Source organism: Berghia stephanieae, chromosome 11, assembly GCF_034508935.2.
Source record: "Berghia stephanieae isolate SIO BIC M18660-M18661 chromosome 11, UCSD_Bste_1.3, whole genome shotgun sequence".
Classification (NCBI taxonomy): Eukaryota; Metazoa; Mollusca; class Gastropoda; order Nudibranchia; family Aeolidiidae; genus Berghia; species Berghia stephanieae.
In genome coordinates this window covers 10555469-10579829 of record NC_088370.1, presented here as the reverse complement: position 1 = coordinate 10579829, position 24361 = coordinate 10555469, and the positions used below count along the sequence as shown (strand labels likewise).

General features: G+C 35.8%; 1 protein-coding gene across 2 annotated transcripts; it reads right to left on the bottom strand.

The window, feature by feature from the left end:
- Positions 1 to 297: 297 nt before the first annotated feature.
- LOC144956584 (protein archease-like) lies at positions 298 to 15727 on the bottom strand. Of its 2 annotated transcripts, none has more exons than XM_078887178.1 (9): positions 15441 to 15727; positions 12368 to 12454; positions 11711 to 11735; positions 9308 to 9363; positions 6858 to 6939; positions 5367 to 5449; positions 4382 to 4434; positions 1558 to 1594; positions 298 to 1272 (listed from the first exon to the last, which is right to left on the bottom strand). In XM_078887178.1, the coding sequence occupies exons 2-9, from the start codon at positions 12440 to 12442 to the stop codon at positions 1183 to 1185; spliced, it is 501 nt and encodes a 166-aa protein (XP_078743304.1). In that variant the 5' UTR covers positions 12443 to 12454; positions 15441 to 15727; the 3' UTR covers positions 298 to 1182. The 2 variants fall into 2 exon arrangements, with proteins under 2 accessions (XP_078743304.1, XP_078743303.1); XM_078887177.1 differs by having other exon boundaries at positions 15437 to 15717.
- Positions 15728 to 24361: the final 8634 nt, after the last annotated feature.

Sequence of the window (24361 nt, the reverse complement as noted above, 5' to 3'; positions counted from 1 at the left end):
AGAGAAAATGCCATTAACAGCCAGGTATTTATTATACACCCGAGTACGGTGAGAGAATGTGAGTAAAGAACCTTTTCCAAGGACGCAACTATGCGCTAAGCAAGGCTCGAACCCAGGGCCTTGTGATCCAAAAGCGAGTGTCATACCACTAGACCACATATCCGCACAATAGGGAAATAGGGAGAATAGAGGACTCTATCCACCACACACTACAATGATCTTTGCTGTGTACATTTCTCATGATAAATCACCCTCAGTTTCAGTGGTGTGTAAACATGACTTCTCAACAAACTGTTATGATTGTATCATTCATTTGTTTATTAAATTCATGGATTCAGATCAAAACATTTACTTTCAAATTGACCGTAAACGTACAAACATACATACATACATACATAAATTATTCACACACACACGCACAAACATAGCAAACACACAAGCACAGGCATTGAAGCAGAGACATCATGCGCATCAAAATCAGCTTTTAAACTCTGCATAATTTTGGATGAATAGTAAAGTAAAGTAAATACAGCTTTGGATTGCTTCCAGTCATGCTGTAAAAATAAACTTTAAACCATATACAGTCACATCTCTTCAATCCGAACACCTCCGTTCCCAGTATTTTGTCCCAGTAGATTACAGAGACATCTGGATAGTAGTAGAATCAGTCCCTAAAGTGTACAAATACAAATAAAGAAGAAAAAATCAGTACCAAGGCAATCAGTCCTGATAAAGGAGACAAAAGGATTGTGGAGTTCCAGATTAGAAAGGTGTAACTGTATCTGACCGTGGCCATCGTAAAGTTATGGCCTGACACTGACCAAAAAATGACGTCAAAATGCCAGTCTTTTGCCACAAAAGAAAACAAATCGTGAGCTGTATTCAATAGTTCATCCAATGAAATAACTTGTTTCCTTGAGCTCTACTAACCACAACTCACTAGACGCTACACAAACCTAAAAAATGACGTCAAACTGCCGGTCCTAGAGGGTTCTAGTGTCAGACTAAACGTTAACGATGACTACGATCTGGGCTCAATTTCAAGACTTGTCAGTCTTGTTATCCTAAATAAAACTTTTTTTAATGTCCAGGTTTAATGGTTAAGACAAAAAGACAAACAAAATTAAATAAATAAAGAAATAACAAAAGAAAAAAAAAAAAAAGAAAAAAATTAAAATGAAATCAAATATCTATGATGACGAATACATCATTGGTGTCCTTCTCCGGGTGGACTTGCATGTTGGAATAAGTGATAGCCTTGACCTCTGTACCCTGGAATAAAAAAGAGAAATAAGAAGAGAGAAAGGAAAAAAATTAATCAGTTAGCTTACTTGGACAACTTGAATGAATCTTGTTGACATAGAATATTTGTTTGATGGATTATCTATAATTTATCATGGAATGACTAGGCGATGGCATCTGAAGTTGACATGTGTTTGTTTGTTTGTTTTTTTTTTTGGTGTGAGTTATTACTGGTATTATCAACTATCTAAAGCTACGAACAACAAATGATCCAGTTGAAAAAAAAAAAAATCAAAATCAGATAGCAAATCTTACTTGGGGATGTTTGCTGATATCGAAAGGTTCTCCATACCTGTGGGATGAAAAAAGATATTGTCACCATTTTTATTCATGCTCATAAAATAGTTTTATACAGTAACAAAAAAAAAAAAAGTTCAAAGTTTGAAGTTTGATTAAAACGAATCTTTCAATGAATTTCCACACTAACTCTTATCGATCAAAAAAATTAACAAAATTGAGCTTTATATAGCGCAATATCCACTAAATGTGCTCAAAGCGCTTTACAAGGGGTCCCTGGTCAACAGCAACATTTAACATGTAGGACGGGACATGACGCCTGTTAGGCGATATTATAATTTTTCGGACAAAGACAACGCTGTTAACGGCCAGGTACTCAATTTACACCAGAGTACGGTGAGAGAATGTGAGTAAAGAGCCTTTTCCAAGGACTCAACTATGCACCGAGTGAGGCTCGAACCCAGGACCTTCCGATCCAAAAGCGAGTGTCATACCACTAGACTACATAGCCGATCATTGCCTTATAAATAAAGTTTTTATTTTCATGTTTGTTTTTTTTAAATAATAAAATATTCTCCTTATTTCCTCATATTTGACGTAGAATTTTGGCTTTCCTAAGCAAAACATTACTTTCAGAATACCTTGGTCTGACATAAAAAAGGGAGGATCATTTCAGAAGCTCTGACAGTAATTCAAATTCTTCATCAATCGCCTGCCTGCTGTGACTTTGCAGCAAAACCCAGGCTAGCAGAGGGCTATGTGGGTTTAATTTATCTGCCAAAGGAGATTAGTTTCTTGTAGTAGGACTCAAACATGGGGTATCCTTATCCAATCGGCGATCTCAGCACCTGATGCTAAAAAAAGATCAGGCCTTCGTCCTCAAACAAGATTTTTTTTCTTCTCTCTAAATCATTATTTTAAATAGATATAGAGATATATCTGCAAACAAAATCTTCATGAATGCAGCATGTCCAAAAGTACATTAAAACTTGACTCCCTACAAGCAATAGAAAAAAAATAAAATAGAGGACCAGCAGGAAGACAATGAGACAATAAGACACTTCGGACTTCGGTCCAACCCATCACCCACAAAATCCAACCTAATGTGCAGAAAATGTCAAAGAATTTAAAAATTAAATGAGCCTTACCTGGAAGGTGAAATTTAAGAATAATTCCACTGGTACTGCATTGAGTGGTATCCCTTCACCGAAGAAGCCGGTTTAGATTTCATTTAGATAGATGATTCCCACTTTTCAAAGGCGATTTGGTGGTTATGAATGAATTAGTTGCTCCATGATATTTTCAATTTAACCTTCAATCAGCACATTTCCTTCACACCGCACACATTATACAGATATCGCGTACACATTACTTTACACATTAGCTCCAATTCAATTTTACAATTATTTACAGGGAGGCAGAGGTGAAGGAGATACACACTCTAGCAGCAGCGGTGGAATTAATCGCTGTCATATTGGTCTCTAGAGACACGAAAGATGCTGTCTGAGCTCAACAATTTGAAAATCAGATGCAACTTCAGTATCTCTGGAAAGATGCACACCTATGTGGTCTAGTGGTATGACACTAGCTTTTGGATCGGAAGGTCTTGGGTTCGATCTTGCTTGGTGCATAATTGAGTCCTTGGAGAAGGCACTTTACTCACATTCTCTCACCATACTTATGTGTAAAATGAGTACCTGGTCATTAACAGCATAGTCTCTGTCCAAAAAAATTATATCGCCTAACAGGCGTCATGTCCCGTCCTACATGTTAAATGTTGCTGTTGGCCAGGAATCCCTTGTAAAGCACGTTTAGTGGATATTTCTCGATATAAAAGGTCAATTTTTAAAATATTTTTTAACAACAACAATGCTAGTCACCATCTTTTTGACTTCGCAAAAAGAGCTGATATAGTCTATTTTTTATGATCTTAAAAGTGAGTCATAGCCGTTACTTGGAAGGCAATGAACAAGATGGTGGGATGAATGTTTAATTTTTATTCTAACAACAGTTTTAATGAGAGAAGTGGCAGATACAACTTACTCTCTCAAGATTTGATACCCAGGTAGATTAGTGGATAAAGTCTACAAAAAAAAAAAGAAGAGAAATCAACCCCAAATTGAATAAATTACATATTTGACTTCAAGGCCACTATCAAAACAATTGGAATTCCAATGAACAGCATGCAATCTGTGATAGATTAGCGTCCTGCTCAAGGGAAATGGAAATTGTTACTGACTGTCCATTCCATCGTACACAAATGACACAAATTTCAGCCACATGGACCCAATGGTGGAACCACTAAAGCGCAACTTGTATTATTGTTCATAACAAAGGGTGGTTGCTTCAAACAAGTTAGACTGAAAATATCTTTGGAAAAAAAGTTAGTGAAAGTGGCAGCAGTCTACTGATTTCAAAGACTAGGTAATGTAAATGTTGCTGCTCGAAGCTCGAAGAAATAAATAATAATGTGAAATTGAATGTAAGCTTTAATTTAATTACAAAAACAGATCAAATGAACGTTTCAGGTTTCCCCTTTATCAACAAAACAAGTGTTGTGACAGAACAGAAGGACGGCAATATGGATGTCATACAATCCTCGATGACTGGACCCATTGAATTGGTGGGACGACAGGTTTGTCCTCATTGTTTTCAATAGACCGCAGATGTTGTTTATTCATCTTAACAATGCCACTACCACATTATCTCATTCATCTGTAGTGTTTCATTCATCCTGTTTTGTTGACAAAGGGGAAACCCGAAATGTTCATTTGATCTGTTTTTGTAATTAAATTGGAGCTTACATTCAAAATTATTATTGATTTCAAAGACAAACACTTACCCAGAAGCTTTAATCTTGAAATTTTCCTCATCAAACTCTGTAATTTTTATCACCTGTTGTGATGATTTTTAAAAAATAAAAAATTGTTCAAATAAAAAGTATATTATATTCACAATGAAATAAAAGTCTTGTAATTTGCCATTAAATCAATTAATAAGAAATATCAAAAAGGGGAAAGAACTCCTACCATTGAGCAATGCTGATTCTCTGATATAATGCAAAATGTTGCATCTGTCTTCATAGATTAAATTGACACCCGCATTTCACTTTACTATCATTATTTAATTCTCTGATATGGCGCTTGCTCTATCATTTTCTATGTAGCTACATAAAACGGTCGGTAAACAATGTCTTTCAAAACAAAAACAAAAACAAAACACATATGCACACACAGAATAAAAAAACACTAACCCCCCCCCCAAAAAAAAAAACAAAAAAAAAACTAACAGAAAAAAATTTCTTAAGGCTACTTTGGTGATATGAGGCTCGCCATCAGATTGGAAGGTCCTGGGTTCAAATCCCGCTCTACGCAACGCGTACTTGAGTCCTTGGAAAAGGCTCTTTACTCACATTCTCTCAGTGGGCTCAGATGTAAATTGAGTACCTGGCTGTTAACAGCTTTGTTATTGTTTCTGTCAGAAAAAATTGAAATGTCAAGCATCCGAACTCTACTGTACCATATCAGATTTCCTTTAACTCTCTCCTTACCAGCTATTTTTAGAATTTACCCCGAAAATTCACAACCACCCAGCACAAAAAAAGACTTTTCCTAATCAAACAAAAAAGTAACACTTGAGTTCTATAACACAGTGTTTAGTATTTGTAGCTGTAATCAAAGCATTAAAAAAAAATTTTGTGATGTACAAGAGAAATCAGAATGAGAAAATTTTCTGTTACATCGTAACGAATGTGACGATTTTCCTATGGGTGGTAAGGAGAGGGTTAAACAAATTTTAAAACAAGGAGAATGGAATGACAAACAAACCCTTGCAATCATGAACTCCTCAGCAGAGAATATGAATAAGAGTTCGTTGAGGAAATCATACAGTAGTCCACAAAGATCATCACCTGTAATGGATAATTAATAAAAAAAAAAACAACAGAAAATGAAGCGGTTCTTAAATATTATCCTTGGTCAAAAGCCGTTGATGCAAATAACCCTGTATGTGTATGTGTGAGCATGCATGTGCATGTGAGTGTGTTGAGAGTGTCATACGCCTTGCAAATAACTGATGACCAATTTGACATTAGAACAAGGGTGCATTTTTTGTTTCAAATCTTTAGAGGTGTTATCCTGAGGTAGGTCTTTATGCCTGATCTTAAGCCTAAATGCCCATTAAAAAGGCATAGCCTGTAAGTTATTTATAGAAGCAGCACACGACCACAGTGTAAAAAAGGCAAAGACGTAAAAACACAAAGAGCAGTATAACCTCCCTCCTCCCTTCCTCCACAAAAGAGTGGTAAGTACTCCAATGAAGCAAGAGTTTATCCTCGTTTGTGCAGCTTTAACCAAACAGTTAAAAATAACCCGTTGGGACACTAGTATATTGCAAGTAACAACAAGAGATGAAGTGAGTAGGAAAGTGCCAACAGACAATGGAGAATAAAATTTTTTCGCTCTTAACCCCCATCACCGCTGCGAAAATATTTTATTCTCTATTGTCTTCTGGCACTTCTCCTACTCACTTCATCTCTTGTTGTTACCAACATAAGTGCCTGCTCCACTCACTTTTCTGAATTATATTGTAAGTACTATCTGCCAGAGATAACCGAAATAGCTACCCAATCACTGCTGGGTGGAAAGAAAGTAATCAGTAAAAAAAACCCCAAAAAACTCGACTCATCCCACTATCAAATCAGTTCCTTTGTTTGTGAGGCAAGTGGTTCACCAATTGAACTTTTATGACTCAAGGTAACACCCCGTATTGACAGATATTCTTGGTTGTGTCAGGTTAATCTACAAAAATTTAAAAAAAAAAAAAAGCTTTGAGGTGAAGACACTGAAACGTTTCTTTATTTGTGAAGTACAAAATACAATAATTTCTTCAATTCAAAGTTCCATTTGTAAAATGTGACACACTCAAATCTACTTGTCATGGACAAAAAAATCAGTGCGGTCAATTTTTATGTATTCTTAATACAAATGTTGTAGACTTCAGCTTTTTACTTAGCTTTTTATATATATAACGCAATATCCACTAAACATGCTCAAAGCGCTTTACAAACTATATATTTTTATAAACATGATTAAGACAAATTATTAACGTAAGTTCATAAAGCCACTAATAACCTCCTGTCAACATCTAAAGAAAATATTCAGACAAATTAGAAATATTGATGCAAATTTTAAAAATAAAAAAATAAAAAAAGAGATTAATCATGATAAAAATTAGGAATATTGCCAGAGCGTCTAAACCTATCTGATTACACCGTCAAATAATTTATAATTATGCAAATGCAAATAAACAGGATATACCAGAGGCTTCCATGTCGAAGGCGTAGTTCATCTCCACAGTGTCTAGGTTGGTGGTCATGTAACCATACATTGCCATGGCAACCTGAAATAAATATACACATCTATATAATATAAGCTTGCCCCCCAAAAATAGAGCATATTATCAGAGTTTTGTTTGTTTGTTTTTAAGGGTTTTATGGCGCTTGCAACCCATTAAGGTCATATCAGCACCAGTACAAAGGAAGAATATGGGTTAGTAAAAAGTTCTAGTAATACAATTAAAGCACCCAAGAAAAAGTAAGACAAAGGGGAATTGGTTCAACTAGGAAACAGATGTAGATTCCAAGAGCACACCATCAAAGTACTTAGTTTGAGATCACCTAAAAGTCGCATCCAGACACAAGCACAGGCCCCACCTAAGAGGAATACACTCAAATGTTTACAAATAAGATATAATATGTAAATAAAACATAATACAGTGCACAATAGAGAGATGATTTACAATGAAAAAAATATCATCTCCCAAAACTAACTATACATTTGACTGTTTCCCTCCCAGCTAGGGTATCCGGCCAGTGCCAGGACAAAACCAAGTAATTTCATCCCAAGACAAAGACAGAAAGCATGTTGGAAAACAGATATATAAGGGGATAGAAGACAAAGTAAGTGCCCACTATGGGAGGCCAGGAACGCCACCCAGACGTATTATCAGAGTGGATAGGATTAAAGACGATCATTTACTGCCAACAATGATGGAAGAAACTCTAGAAAAACTTCAGAACCACCAGCTCCATAAAACCAGGGTTCGTCTCACTTGTCGAAACTAAAACAGGCTGAAACAATTTTTGCTTCACCTCTGGAAAGGAAAGTAGAGAAATTTTTCATCCCTATTGGGGGAGGTGGTGAGGTGAGGGGGGGGGGGATGGGGAATTGTCGTCTTTGTGAGATACTCATTCTCACCTGTTTCAAGTGAGGTAAAGCATTAAAACACCTTATCCACGGACACAGTCTTGCAATCCCTGACACCTATTAAGTCCCAGACCATACTCAAAATCACACGTTTTGTATCTATGATGTTACTAAGCTTGTGAGTGATTTTGATTTCTTTTCTTATATGTAACCCCTCGCCTCAAAACGGTATTATGTTGGGATGATAAAGATGTTGAAAATTGAATTTATTGCCAGAAATCTCAGACTTGCGTTGAGTTTGTATGTTTTATAGAGGAGAATGAATGTTATAATTTAGTTCACTGAATACCAACAATTCAAAATATTGACCAGTTTAGCTTTAAATTGACTTTTTAGCATCTGGTTCATCCCGACATAATACCGTTTTGAGATGAATGGTCACAAATTATAAATGTTTTCTATTTTTTATTTATAGTGCAATTACCTTAATTGAATTCATTTGTTTATTGGAAAATCTGAGTTCATTTATGGTTTATAATGGCAAATTGCCTAAAATAAACCTTTTAACTCTCTCAATCCTAGAGATTTTTACTACTTTTCAAAATTGGAAAAAATGTATTAAAAATAAGCATGTGCATAAATCGTTTTATTCAACTACCATAAATATTTAAAAATGAAAAACATTAGCTTTGATACTACGCCTATAATTTGAACCAGAAAAATGTAATTAATGGGCATGGGGTATAAGTAACCTGGGTAAACAACGGATATATTCGTTGTTAGGGTTGAATGAGTTAACTTTGAACATGGTTTAAACCCGTCAATCACCAATGCCATAATAAGGATTATATAAATAAAACAATAAACAATAAGCATCTCCATCAATCTGCTCTCTGGTTAATATCACTTTTAAAAAAAATTAAAAAATTGAGCTTTATATAGCGCAATATCCACTAAATGTGCTCAAAGTCAAAGCGTTTTACAAGGGGTCCCTGGTTAACAGCAACATTTAACATGTAGGACGGGACATGACGCCTGTTAGGCGATAATACAATTTTTCCGACAAAGACAATGCTGTTAACGGGCAGGTACTCATTTTACACCTGAGTACGGTGAGAGAATGTGAGTAAAGAGTCTTTTCCAAGGACTCAACTATGCGCCGAGCGTGGTTCGAACCCAGGACCTTCCGATCCGAAAGCGAGTGTCATACCACTAGACCACATAGCCGCAATATAATGCAATAAATATCCACTAAACATGCTCAGAGAGTCTGAGGGGTCCCTAGCCAACAGCAACGCTTAACAAGTAAGATGAGACACAATGCCTGTTAAGCGATATTATAGTTTTTTTGCAGACAGACACAATGCTGTTAATGGCCAGGAATTAATTTTACTTAGCTTTTAACAACACTATGGACATTTATATATAGGACATGTCCACATGTCCACAATGCTGTTTTAATTGAGTTAACCAAATAATAAAACTGGAGAAAACAAAACAAAACAAAACAAATTTTTAAAAAAGAAGAAATTTAAAAATATGAATAGGAATATCGACCTCACCTGTTCAAAGCTCTCCTTTAGGTCTTTACCTTCTGATTTATTGTTAAGGGAATCGTCTGATAAATAAATAAATAAATAAAACAAAATTCCCTTTATTCATCCCCAAGGGGAAATTTGTCTTTAGGGTCTTTTTCCAAGGGAAGACTGGAATAACCCAGGCATCAGCCGCAGAGCAGCACCGCAAAGTGAGCTAGGGTGAGGTGACTTACTCAAGGCCCTACAACACAGCGACGGGTGATTGAACTCGGTACCTTTCGGGTAGGAAGCAAAGACCGTACCACTAGCCACGCTGCAATAGCTGCCAAACATCACTTGTAAATATCAAACAATTACTCAAAAGAAAAAATAAATTCAAACAATAAAACTAGAACGATGGAAAAGAGAAAACTTTTCTAAATACACTAATATAAAATATGACCTGTTTCTTTTCCTTTTTACATCATTCATTGAATTTTTAAAGAGCATCACTGTGGATCACAGATGAGAAGGACCTGAAAATTTATGACGATCTGAATATATTTTTTCCCCCCAATCCATCTTGTGCATTCAACTTGAGCTTTTATAAAGCGCAATATCCACTAAACATGCTTGAAAGGCTTTACAAAGGGTTTCTGACCAATAGCAACACGTAACATGCAGACCAAGTTATGACGTCTGTTAGGCGATATTACAATTTTTTCAGACTTGGTACATTTACTCCAACTTATTGTAATGTATCATAAAACAGTATTTGTGTTTGTGTGTGTGTATATAGATATAAATAAATATATATATATATATATATATATATATATATATATATATATATATATATATATATATATATATATATATATATAGAGAGAGAGAGAGAGAGAGAGAGAGAGAGAGAGAGAGAGAGAGAGAGAGAGAGAGAGAGAGAGAGAGAGAGAGAGAGAAGAGAGAGGAGATAAAACTAGAGAAGTGAGAGAGAGAGAGAGAGAGAGAGAGAGAGAGAGAGAGAGAAGGAGAGAGAGAGAGAGAGAGAGAGAGAGAGAGAGAGAGAGAGAGAGAGAGAGAGAGAGAGAGAGTTCTAGTTTAGTCAACACAAATCACATAAAAAGCACATCGAATAAATCAACTCTCATTTCATAGACTTGTCTCAGAAAGGATACGTGCATGTAGCCTGTAGAGAGAAGACAAAAGAATCAGTTTATGTCAATAAACTAAAAATATCAGCTAACTCAAACCACTCCAAAATAAAATATCTCATATCTAGAGCATTTATATAGGACAATATCCACTAAACATGTGTCAGAGAGTCTGATGTTTTTTGTTTTGTTTTGTTTTTAAGGGTTTTACGGCGCTTCCAACACATTTAGGTCATATCAGCGCCAGTAAAAAGGAAGAAAATGGATAGTAAAAAGTTCTAGAATTACAATTAAAGCACCCAATAAAAGGTAAGACAAAGGGGAACTGGGAACAAATAGGGATCAGATGTAGATTCCAATGTACTTAGTTTGAGATCACCTATAAGTCTCATCCGGACACAAGCACAAAATCCAACAGAGAGGAATACACTCAAATGCTTACATTATACACTAAAAATAACAAATATAATAATACATAACAGAGGGATGATTTACAAGGAAAAAAATATCATCTCCCACAACAATAACCATGCATTTGACTGTTTCCCTCCCAGCTAAGACCTCTAACCAGGGCCAGGACAAAATCAAGTAACCTCATTTCAGACAAAGACAGAAAGCATGTTGGAAAACAGATATAAGGGGATAGAAGACACAGTATGGACCTCCCTGCCCGCTATGGGAGGTCAGGATCCCCACCCAGTCAGAGAGTCTGAGGGGTCCCTAGCCTACAGCAACACTTAATAAGTAAGATGAGACACAATGCCTGTTAAGCGATATTAATATTAATATATTATAATTTTTTTTTTGGCAGACAGACACGGTGCTGTTAATGGCCAGGTATTCATTTTACACCTGAGTTACGGTGAAAGAATGTGAGTACAGAGCCTTTTCCAAGGACTCAACGATGTGCCACTCAAAAACAGGTCTCGAACCCCAGACCTTCTGATCCAAATGCAAGAGTCATATTACTAGACCGCATAACCGCACATATACCTGCTGTGCACGATTTGAACGGGCAGTGAATTGTTAATAACATTAATTTGGAGTTAAAAAAACAAAAACAAAAATAATAAAAAATAAAAATGGGAACAAAATTAGTAATAAAGAATGTGTCTGGTCCAAAATGCTTCTTAAGCCAAAATTAAAAGTTAAAATTGGTTATTAAAAAATACTTCTAGTCCAAAGCTAAGTGTCATACCACCAGACCTCATAGTCCCAAACATTACGGTAAATAGAATCCCAAAAGATGGGATAAAAAAATGTCAAATGAATTTCAAAGTTTCAAGATACTTACTGGACATCAGCTGTATGATCATTATCTGTTGATACGGACACAAGATATAGATATACAAATAAATTAGAATAATAATAACAACAACAATACTACTACTACTACTACTTATAATAATAATAATAATAATAATAATAATAATAATAATAATAATAATGCTGAAACATCAGACTCTAAGCGCTGAAATTACAAATAATATTTGCTTAAACACTCACACAAATCAGTACAGTTGATTTTTATGTAATCTTGATACAAATATTATAAAATTAAAAAAAAATCTATATTCTGCATTTGAATTCCTTTACAAAATGGTCAATGTGCTTTAATTTGGTTAATCTATTCTCACAGCAGGCCATATAGAAACAAAATTCTATTGCATTCATGACAAGTCGAAAAAAAAGAAAAGAAAAGTTGCTTTAATATGGTGAAGATCAGGTTATTCAACGTAGATAAGAAATACTAGGCATCATTTATACTATTCTTTTCAGATAATACAGCTGGAAAAAAAAGAAGAAGAAATTGAACAAATTGTACTGTTATATGACAATATAAAACGAACTGTATGTTTCTGTTAACGAAGTGAAAACGATCTTTGATTAATGTTGCATAAAAATTTGAGACAGGAATTTATACATAAGTCAGTAGATATTGTAAACTCACAGAAATATTTTCTTTCAGGAATGCTTGGAATCTCCTCCTTGGAAATGGGTCGTTTGCAGTACTCATTCTCATCATCCATGACTGAATCTTTAAAATACAAAAAAAAAAAAAAAAAAAAAAAAAAAAAAAAAAAATAAGAAAGAAAAAAAAAAAGGAAAAAGAAACATAGAAAACAGAGCAATGAGCTAGCTAAATACCAAAGCTGTTATTTTCAAATTGATTGTGAAGCAGCCCTGGCCGTATATGTTGTCTTATCCAAGTCAACGTAATGTGGGGAGGGGTGTGGGGGTGTACTGCCACATTTGACCTACTTACAAATTAAATTTAGATTCATTTACCCCCTTCCTTTTCGACCATCAATTCCTTGTTTCACTTTTGACATATGCCACCAGGTTGTCTAGACTGATATATTCACTGTACGGGGACAATAGTGTGGCAGACTTATTTTCACCGTACGGTAATAATGGTATCTTGGTAGCTAACGAACTTTGCGGAGTTTGTGTTCAATCCATGACCTCAAGAAGTCGAGGGGAGCGGCTCAAGATAGACATAGAGATTGAAATCACTTTTTCTCGAGTTGTGAATAGCTTGTACTCATACAGCCACGCTCTCCCCGGCCAGGTGGAGTTGTTGTACCAGTAAGGTCGCGGGTTCGAGACCCCATTGCCGCCGAAAAATTGGAAAGCTTTATCGGTAACTGTAACCAATTCTGAGAGCTCATCGTGCTAAGGCAGGGAACCCAAATATTCGCTCCTAAGACAAAATACAACCTAGTACCTTTAACTACCGCTAACAGGAAAAACAAACAACCTCTAGCTATCCCTAATAGAAAAAAACAAACATAAAAAAAACCAAAAAAACAACAACCCCAGGACTGCTTTACACTGCCTTTCAGTACCTCACAAATCAAAATGGCTGCCGAGAATCAAAACAATGGTCAAATTAGGAAATTTTAAACTTTCACAGATCTATCAAGGTTTGTTCTATATCATGATGACAAATTGAATAAATAAACGTTTGACAAAAGGTCCAAAGTGAAAATACAAATTGAAAGAAATGCTATAACGAGGAGTTTTTGGGAGGTCTCTCTAGCTTTTGTTCTTGCAAAATTTTTCTTTTTTTAAAAAACTCGTCTGCACGCAGGAAGAAAATAATGTCGGATCGGATTCTGGAGGCTGAGGCTACTACATCACAGTTAGTTTCCTGGCTTCTGATTGGCTAATACATACGGTGAAAATAGTCAGTTCGTAACTATAGACTGGAATTTAATAGAAATTCTAAATGTAACTCACACACTTGAAACCAATGTCATATGAAAGAGCTGGCAACACAGATTACAAAACAGTTTGAATATTGTTTCTATCTTGATTAGAAATGTAGTTACGGCAGTTCAAAGTCTGACATTTCCGACCGATTTTTACCCCAAAATTACCATTGCAAAACTGTGACCGAAATCGTGTGATGTTATTAAAAAATGGTTAAAACAGTCAATATGGAGTTCTTATCATATATTGTATACCAAAATGTTCGTCTTATCGAGGACAATGCATTTACATTAATAAAGAGGAAGATAAACATTTCAAATTAACACATTATTACATAATATGACGCAAATGTTATATAATTAAAAACTTGGTTAGACGTGAGAAACAATTTGCTATATCACTTCTGGATTTATCCCCAATATCTCACTGAAACAATTGCAAATAATTCCCCTCTTTGATTTAATACATAGAGAATAAAAAAGGGTTTGAGAGTATTTAAATGAAAAGATATAAACATGTTGCGTAATGACATAATGAGTTTATTTTTACCTCTGGCAATTAAATTGCATATAAATAAAATGGTAGATTGAAAAAGTTCAAATAAATTGAAACAGATTCCCTATTTCAATAAGAAGGAAAGTTCTGGCTTTTAATACTTAAAAAAAGTATGCTGAACCACTTTGGGTTTATTGCTATTACATCATTTGAACTGACAATTAATATAATGTTATTCCCCCCACTCCCCCCCCCCCACCCTCTTCTCTCTCAAAGTATGGGGGTGTCAAAATTTATAACTAATAGAACTTCTTACCATAATACTGATTAAGGCTAAGGCCTTTCGAATATGGATACAAATAATAAAATATATCTAAGCATATGGGAAAGAAACTTGATGACTTGATGGCAAAATAAAATAAAATTAAAGCAATTGGTATTTTAAAAATATCGATATTATTAATATCGGATTTCACAAAGAGAAGAAATATACGAACTTTTAAAACAAAAACTATAAAATGCCCATAAATAAAGTTGGAAAGTATGTATTCAAAATAAAAACATAGTAAATAATAGTACTGAAAATAATATGGACTAAATTTAAAAAATAGTACATAACTAAATTTAAAATATCGATATGAATATCGATATCGTCGGGCAGCCATGATGAGAAGATAATGTAAACATGGCATTTCGGCGCAGAGTTAAAAAGTGTCTGCGCATAGATATTGAGCCCTGAAATTTGGCATGAATAAAGTTTTGATATTATCCTAAAACAAGCGTTTTTATTTTTAAAAAATAAATGCAATTGAAAATTGCCAAATTTTAACTTCATATAACTTCTGGAGTTATTATTAATGGATTTTTAATTGGCACCGTTTAAAAGGAAATTGAAAGACGAAAATAATTATACCAAAATATATGCGATGTTCCTCTTTATAACGGAGTTATGCATCTTTAATTGAACCCCCCCAAAACGAGAACGGCGAGTTGGGTCACAATTTGACTGCCACTGCTGCTGCTCATTAAACTGCCTACCGCGCGATTATTTTTTTATGATTTATGTGGAAATATGACTGCGGATTGGAAGTCCACGCCCATCCTCTTTATGATAGATATAATTTTTTTTAAACGTCCCCTATTGGGAAAAAAAGGAAACTGCCAAAAATTTTTTTTTTTTAATCCATCTAGTCTAGGAGTCTAGGCCTAGGGCTAGGGTAGTAAAATTGGGCACCGCCCTACTCAGTCTACAGAGACCAGGTGCGTACGAACTATCTAGATATTATCTTTACCTTAACAAGACACATACCTACGCGTTCTATATTCTTGCTTTAGTGTAGAAATAGTAATACAGTCCACCGTTTTAAATGCTCGTGAGCGCCCAACAATTTATAGACAATAAGAGACTCACTACAATTTCATCATATATCTAAAATTACTTGGAACTAGTGTTGGGTTATTTGATCGCTTTTACTCGATCGACGACCGAGCGCCAAGCCACGAGTCAGTGCTCGATCTCAATGCCGGAAGAGCGAGTTAGTAAAACGATCACTCGATCGTAAAACGATCAAGCGGGTTGTGAGCTTGAGACGATCTTGACACGTGAGACGAGCTTGAGACGATCAGGATTCGAGCGAGCGGAGGGGTAACGAGTGTTTCGAATCATTTCAAATTCAAACGATCACAGTTTGCCATCCGATACCAATCGCCAATGTTTGCACACGGTAGTTTGTGGTTCTTCCACAGCCCTCACTCCTTGTCAGATGTTAGTGTGTCTGGGTGGCAGTGGCAGGGAAATTCGTATAGGTGTATCACGCGTGTGTGACAAGACTTCATTAAACCTACTAAAGTTTGACTATCACACACACACACACACACACACACATACACACACACACACACACACACACACACAGGCTATTTCTATGACACACACGCATCCCTCTATCAATGAACACTCCTACAGTAGTGCGGCTATGTGGTCTAGTCATGACGTAACTATAGGTAGTACTCTAGTCGACCATGGCTCTCGTGCATTATAATGGTCTAGTGGTATGACACCCGCTTTGGGATCGGAAAGTCCTGGGTTCGAGCCTCGCGCTCGGTGCATAGTTGAGTCTTTGGACAAGGCTCTTTACTCACATTCTCTCACCGTACTCAGGTGTAAAATGAGTACCTGGCCGTTAACAGCGTTGTCTTTGTCTGAAAAATTGTAATATCGCCTAACAGGCGGCATGTCCCGTCCTACATATTAAATGTTGCTGTTGACCGGGGACCCCTTTACAAAGCGCTTTGATCACATTTAGTGGATATTGTAAAGCTCAATTTTTTAAAGTAAAACATTAGCTTTGAATATGGAATGTTTCAATTTTAGATGCCTGTGTATTCTTTGTTAGTTCCCATCATCATCATCATCATCATCATCATCATCATCATCATCATCATCATCATCATCATCATCATCATCATCATCATCATCATCATCATCATCAGGGCAGCGGTACGGTCTTTGGTTGGCACCCGAAAGGTACCGAGTTCGATCACCCGCCGCTGAGTGGTCTTGAGCAAGTCACCTTGCCCTAACTAAATTTGCGGCGCTGCACTGCGGCTATCGCTTGGGTTATTCCAGTCTTCCCTTAGAATAGACCCGAAAGACGAATCTCCCCTATGGGATGAATAAAGGGAATTATGTTTAATTTATTTATCATCACCATCATATCAGCGGGATCATCATCATCACCACCACCACCACCACCCTAATAATAATGGATAAAATAAATATCAACACATTTCAATGTAATAATCAATCTAAAATCAATCAGTGCTCCTAAAAGACCCTTTGATTTCTTTGTCTAATTCGTTCCATACTTTTGGAGTCCCGACAAAGAAAGATTTTCAGCTAACTATAGTTTATATATGGGAATATTAATCAGTCGTTTATATTGGAATCGGAGTTGTCTAGCAGGTGTATTAGTTCAAAGCGCATTTCCAAGGATTTACCATGCTCAATGAACTTCACAATATTTTATTTAATTTATTCCTCCGGCACGCCATATCGACCATACATCCATTTCGTACAGTAGGTACCGATCGCTGTTTGGAGTCTTTTTGTATTAAAGCTCTTTACAATACCCGTCATTGCTTATAAGATAAGAATACATTCACACCTGAGTCAAGTGCCTGACACACGGACTTAACGTCTGGATCACAATTTTCAACAATCACTGTCACTCATCCGGCCATTGACAAGGCTTGATTTTGTGACAAGAGACACCGTACCACTGAGCGACCGAACAAATAATCACCATCTGCGCCATCGTCATCATCATCATCATCATCATTATCATCATCCTCATCACAGCCGTAACAGCCAGCAAAACCACAATCATCATCTTCGGGTCCGGTCTATCCGTGTGGGGGGTGGGGGTGGAACCTGCTAAAGTATTTCATTTTTTAAACAGAAACACGATAATCATCATCATCATCATCATCGTCATCCATTGTCGTCGGCATCGTTATCATCGTGTCCGGGCAATCCGTGTGTGACTGGGTGTGGAACCTGCTAAATATTATTATTATCTACCTACCTAATAAAAACACACCATTCTTGTTCATTTATTTTTCAAATAATGAAATGAAAGGCACGACCTTTCCCGCACACACAAGAGGCGATGACGACCAGTGACAAATTATGGGAGGTGGGGGCGGCCGACAACTTTTGGCGCGACATAAATATGAAATGTTAAGGTGACAGCGGGATGATGGTGGTGGGAGGGGGGGGGGGGGGGGTCTCAACCCTTCACCATCAACAACTGTGTGATGGCGTGTGTGTGTGTGTGTGTGTGTGTGTGTGTGTGTGTGTGTGTGTGTGTATGTGTGTGTGATGCGACGAACGATCATAATCAAGGCTGCCAGACAGCCAGATTTCTTCTTGCCCAAGTAGTCAAATAGACCCCAAATAGCCCAACACCACAAGCATTCTGACTCCCTTGAAAAACTCATTTGTTTTGATTAACAAAACAATCGACTACAGTTGGATAAACTTATCTTTTCATTTTTTTTAAATAAAAGATTTTTTTTTTAAATGAATAATAATAGAAAAGCGTTTCTTAGTAACCAATTTTGAACTTGGCCATCTGGCAGCCCCCATCATAACCAGCTGCAGTCAAGCCAGCCACAGACATAAGAGAGGGAGGGGTATGTGAAGTTTCCTGTGGCAAACGAGTTGCTCGTGTTTTTTTTTTTCAAACGAATCACTGCTCGATGACGTCACTGACTCGAAACCCGCCCGAAACCGACTCGATTTTAGAGGACTCGATCGAAAACCCGCTCGATTTGATCGTTTCAAACTCGACCCAGCACTACTTGGAACCTGTACTTTTACTTTCATTTTTGTTACAACAAGAGTCAGCTCGCTTAGAATGTAAAAACTCGCCGGTCAAATAGAATAAGCTTTTAATTTACACAACTATGATTAGATACTAACATATTGTAGAATATTACTAAAATCTCTTTGAAATACCGAGTTCTAATTTTGTTAATGAATAATTTTAGCCTTACAAAATAATTTTATCCACTTTTTAGTCATTTATTGTTGACTGTGTATACAGATATTTCATGGTAAATCAACGACTCTGGAAATATAACAACCTACTTCCTGTCGGTGAGTAAGGAAATTTCATTCTCATTGTTTGTACACAGTTCTACAGTTTATTTGGCTTTATCGGTAAGACATTCATAAGATTAGGGATATTTTTTTTTTTTGCCAGATTCAAACCACAATCTTTTCTCTGTATACAGAAGGAATCTGCAAGTAACGAGTTTTTTGACTTTCTACTATGATGATGATAGAAAGGGTTGGAGAAGGCGAGAGAAGATGAAGATGACTGAAAATTGGCAAATTCCAAAGTTTCAAGTCCAAATGTCTGTACTGCTGCTATACACGTTATTTAACTTCTCTCCTCCGGTTTCTGATTCTCAAATTAGAATTCTATAAAAAAAATTCACTTTATTTACTTTTGTTTTCACAGCACAATGGACAGATTACTGAGTCTTGGAGGTAGAGTTCCTGGATGGGTCAGGTAATTAAAACATTTTTTTTTTCAAATCTTTTGATTTTGAGAGATAATTTCCGAATATTCAACTAGATACTCAACAACTCCCTAGACCTGTAAATCCTCTGACAGTATTTCAAAGTTCTGACCAACTAGTATTGGCCTTGGGCAATAAAATCGATCTACCTTCAGTCCTCTGAAAAGTAGTAAATCTTCCCCCCCCCCCCATCCCCATTCAAAAAGAAATATATTATTAAAAACTAAAAAACTAGAGCCGAATACTGTGCTATCAACTGCTTTTTTTAGCCATCGGTTCTCCAAATCCACAAAGTACTGTCGATGTGCAAACTTTGGCTCGCTCCTGAGTTGAGCCAGTGACCTCGAAGTCTGTGCTATTTTTGGGACTAAATGTTTCCTTGAATTAATATGAGGTTAGGATTATTTATATAGTTATACAGCACTGTTGTAAACGGTATTTAGTTTTACTATTGAAAAGGGAATCATGTTGGATTACACGTTTTTTTTTTTTTGAGGGGGTGGGGTGGAATTACAATTTTTTTCTTCCCAAATGAATGATAACATTTATTCTTATAGCAGATATTCAGTCAGGGCAGCAAATTAGGAATTGTCACCAGTAGTTGAGTAGAAAATATGCTATTATGGTTTTTAGCATTTCTTCTGACACTTTTAGTTTGAAATAATATATCGATGGCCCGTTGATCAAACCTCTGAAGTATAGTATCGCGGGGAGGCTACTTCAGAGGTTTGATCAACGGGCCATCGATATGCTGAATAAGATGTGGATTTATTTTGAATTGAATTGAGGGAAATGTGTGTCTCACTTTTTCATTCATCAGACGATAAGAGTACCATTGATGAATCGTCACTATTCATGATATAACTAACCTGGTATCTTACCATTATCTTACATTACATTTCAGAAGATTTCCATTTTGGGCTGGGAGCACATTGTAGATCATTTTAAAAAAAAAAAAAAGGAATTGGTACATCCATTGTCTTTCATTTCAAAGATAAGTGTGTATTTAATCATTTACACTGGTTTTTTTCATTTTTCAGTCAATTTTTATAAAATTTAATGTCTTTTTTTCTACCAGGGTACACCACCAACTGATGCCCCGGTTGTTGATACAGCAGAACAGGTTTACATTTCGTCTCTCGCTCTACTCAAGGTACTTTGTTCTAGAAGTGAATGACAGTAAAGCATCATGACTTTTTTTTTTTTTTTTTTTTTTTCATTGCACCAAATGTGAAAAATACATATATTTTACACTTTAAGCCTATTTTTGTTTAACTTAGCAATGAATATATTTTTTAAAAGTTGTAACAATATACACTGCTGAAGTGTTGTGAAGTAATAATTATTAATGATAAAATATATCGTACTTTCAATCTTGCTGTTGATGTTTATTTCTCATTACAAACTTTTGCTATGTTATAGTTAAACAGATTTTCATAACTGGTTTTATTTGCTTTTTCCTTGTCTGTATGTTAAAAGCAATATGTTGCTTACAGTTCTGCTCGTACTCTCTTTCCTCCATTCAAAGGTCTGAAAAAATGTGTACGAAACAGTGCCAGACAAGGCAAGAAAGGAAAATACAAGAAAAAAAAATCATCCCAAAAGATCGGTCTTCCTTGAGGGAGATTTATTTTTTGAGGATTTTTTTTCTCTTTTTTCTTTTCTTGCCTTGTCTGGCACTGTTTCATACACATTTTTCAGATCTTTTTATTACACCAGTACCAGCTCCTTAATTTCTCAATTTAATATTTTCTTCATTCAAGATGTTGAAGCACGGTCGTGCAGGTGTCCCCATGGAAGTGATGGTTTGATGCTGGGAGAGTTTGTTGATGACTACACAGTCAGGGTCATCGACGTCTTTGCTATGCCACAGTCTGGAACTGTAAGTTAATGATTGCATTAGAATTATATATAGCATATCGGCCAACTGTCCTGATTTGACAGTCTGGAGAATATTTTAAAAAGAAAATATGGGCTGTTTTAAGTATGGAAATGACCTCACATGTCCCAGGATTATGCTTTTTTGACTAGCAAATTAAAATAAAGAGCAAAAAGGGCTTTTAATCTAGATTATACTATATAATGGTCCAAGCATACTCCTGTATTAGGTCATGACAGTATTGTACATATGGGTGTCCCGATTTAGCTCTTCCTTTGAAAATTTGGCTGCTGTGTAATAGAACTTTTTTATTATTTTTTTCTTCTTCTTTTCTTTTCTTTTTTCTTTTTTTTTTTTTTCTTTTTCTTTTTCTGCTGTGTAATAGAACTATTTTTAACTATATAAGAGCTAGAGCGATTGCCTCCACATTGATGCGATTCCGGATTCTCAGCTCACATCTGCTTTGGGTATTATTGTCCATTGTGATTGAAAGCTTGGGTGTCATTTTTCTGGGTTATTCAGGGATATGGAATTACTGATTAACCCTTTCTTTACCAACCATAGGAAAATTGTCACATTTGTTACGATAAAACCAATAACTTCTCATTCTGATTTCAATTTTACATCACAAAATTTTAATAATTTTTTTTTGTTATATCGCTATAAAACCTTGAAACTGTTTGTAGGGCTCAATTTGCTTGATAATATTATGTTTTTAGAATGTGATTGTTGCTTTCCTGTTTGCGTAATAAAAATCTATTTTCGTGTTGGGTGGATTGAGGAAAATTCTGAAAATAGCCGGTAAGGAGAGGGTTAAGGGTGTTCCGTGATAATAAGTAATGATCTATACCTTTGTTATCTTGAATTTGAGAGAGAGGTGTTTTCAGTGCAATCAATGAAATTTGTCAGTCTCTGCTCTGCTCTTGTTTTGAATTGAAGTCACTTTCTGATTTTGGCTGGGGAGGCGCGAACAGTTGTATATATATTTTAGATTATATTTCAGGGGATGGTTACCATTTTTACAGAGAAGAATTTTTTTTCTTTTTCAATGTGAAACATTCATAATATGTGATCATAATATCTTTAAATTTTGTACGCGAGTTTGAAAAATATGTTTATAAAAAAAATAATGAAAATTTTTAAAGAAAAAAGATCAGGTACGAAATTAGCGCTTCCTATTGTTTCATTTATTTCCCTAGCATACCATATAAACTCATATTTCCATATCATAAAGTACTGACCAGTCATCCATTTTTGTATTAACCCTCTTGTACCATACATCACTGTCTATAGCCAAGTACTCATTCAATTCATTCTTGAGTCCAGGGGGGTAATGTGTGTTTAGTTCATTACCCACAGAGATAACATGGGGACCAGAATTTTCCATGATTACTTTCACCTATCCAGTCATTTAACACACTTATCATTGCTCGACATTTTTTGACTAGACCAAACACCATTGAGCTGCATGTGACTCTGTTCTTTCTCTCCCCTGTGCTCTTCAGCTGTTATTATTATCATTTTAAAAAAAATAAAATTTTCTTCATATTTTCATCAAATTTTTCATAACTTTTGATGGAGGTTGATATTCACGGCAATTTAGTTATTTACTCGGTTCAGCAATGGCCATTTCCAGCATTGGAGTTTTAAAATAGTTGATGATGTTCACATTTAATGGACTATTAACAATGTTGATAATTTTTTCCATACATTATTCATTTTCTTCCAAAGGTGTGAGTGTAGAAGCTGTTGAATCCAGGTGTTTCAAGCCAAGATGTTAGACATGCTCAGACAGACTGGAAGGTAAATACTCACTCTAGTTTTGCAAACACCACAACACTTCTTCTTCTTCTTCTTCTTCTTCTTCTTACTTCTTCTCTTCTTTTTTTATGTTTCTTTTTCTTCTTCCTCTCTTATGAATTTAATGAGAGGGGAAGAGCATTAGTAGAGTAAGGGGGGGGGGGGGGGGGGGGGGGGGGGTAGGGGGGGGGGGGGGGGGGGGGGAGGGGGGGGGGGGGGGGGGGGGGGGGGGGGGGGGGGGGGGGGGGGGGGGGGGGGGGGGATTGTTAATTTCCTTTTAAGGAGAATTGAACCAAAATTAAAATCAATTTGAGTTTTTATGTCAATAAGATGTGGATACCTATAACAACTACAAACCATGCCAACCTTTCCGCCATTCTGCCATTATCTCAAAAATTCTGATTATTTTGGGTTTTTTTTTTTTTTTTTTTTTTTTTTTTTTTTTTTTTTGATTGGGGGGGGGGGGGGGGGGGGGGGGGGGGGGGGGGGGGGGGGCTTTTCAACAGGGAGGTAAGTAGGAAAATGAATTGCCGTCCCTTCCCCATTCCATTACCTAACACATGTTAGCACAATTACTAGCTTGTTCCAAAATACCACCTGTTGGTGACGATTTTGAGAGGGTATGTCCGTTCGTAACAATTTCCTATTTTAGTCTCAAATTCCTGTTTCTGACGTTTTTTATCCACTTTGGAGTGTGAAGGTCGGCAGTTCCCCTGGAAAGGAATAATCTCCTGGTACTCAGAAATATCTTTTTATTTAATTTTCAAAGCTCTCCTAGAGCCAGAGTTTATTATTATTTGTGAAAACTTGCCTTTTGGGAAGAAATTAAGTCTCAAAGTACTTTTCTGCCAGACCTAGTGAACCCAGCTGGCTTTTTTTCAACCAACCATTCAGAAAGGTCCAGAAAATAACATTATTACCCAAATCACAACTGATGAAAGAATATCTAAAATTTTGAAACAGATTTTAAAAGTAATTTTAAAGAATTGATCGCTTTTGTCTTAATGGAAGTTGTATGCATGGCATGCTTAGGACGCAGCTTTTGTCACAGGCTTTACAACACTTTACTAGATACTATATATCTTTTACAATTATATAATCTTGTTCCCTTGAAATTAATGCTATTAATATTCTTACAGCCTCCAATATTATTACACTATACCTATTACCAAATTTTACTTACCACATTATATTTACGTAATTATGTTATTTGTATTGTATCATTGTCGCGTTTTATAACGTCTGTACAAAAAATGCCCTTTTGGATGAATAAAGTACATTATTATTATTATTAATTATTATTATATTATTTTATTATTATTATTATTATTATTAATTATTATTATTAATATTATTTTTTATTTAAATTATTATTATTATTATTATTATTATAATTTCTTCCTCTTGTCTTTAACCAGACCAGAGATGGTGGTAGGTTTGGTACCATCCCATCCTGGCTTTGGC

Bases quoted from the DNA above. Each gene is read 5' to 3' on its own strand.
- LOC144956584 (XM_078887178.1), bottom strand. From the start codon at position 12,442: ATGATGAGAATGAGTACTGCAAACGACCCATTTCCAAGGAGGAGATTC. The intron at 11,736-12,367 runs GTGAGTTTACAA...CCGTATCAACAG, and splicing joins TCCTGAAAGAAAATATTTCT to ATAATGATCATACAGCTGAT. The intron at 6,940-9,307 runs GTGAGGTCGATA...TATTTATTTCAG, and splicing joins TAAAGGAGAGCTTTGAACAG to GTTGCCATGGCAATGTATGG.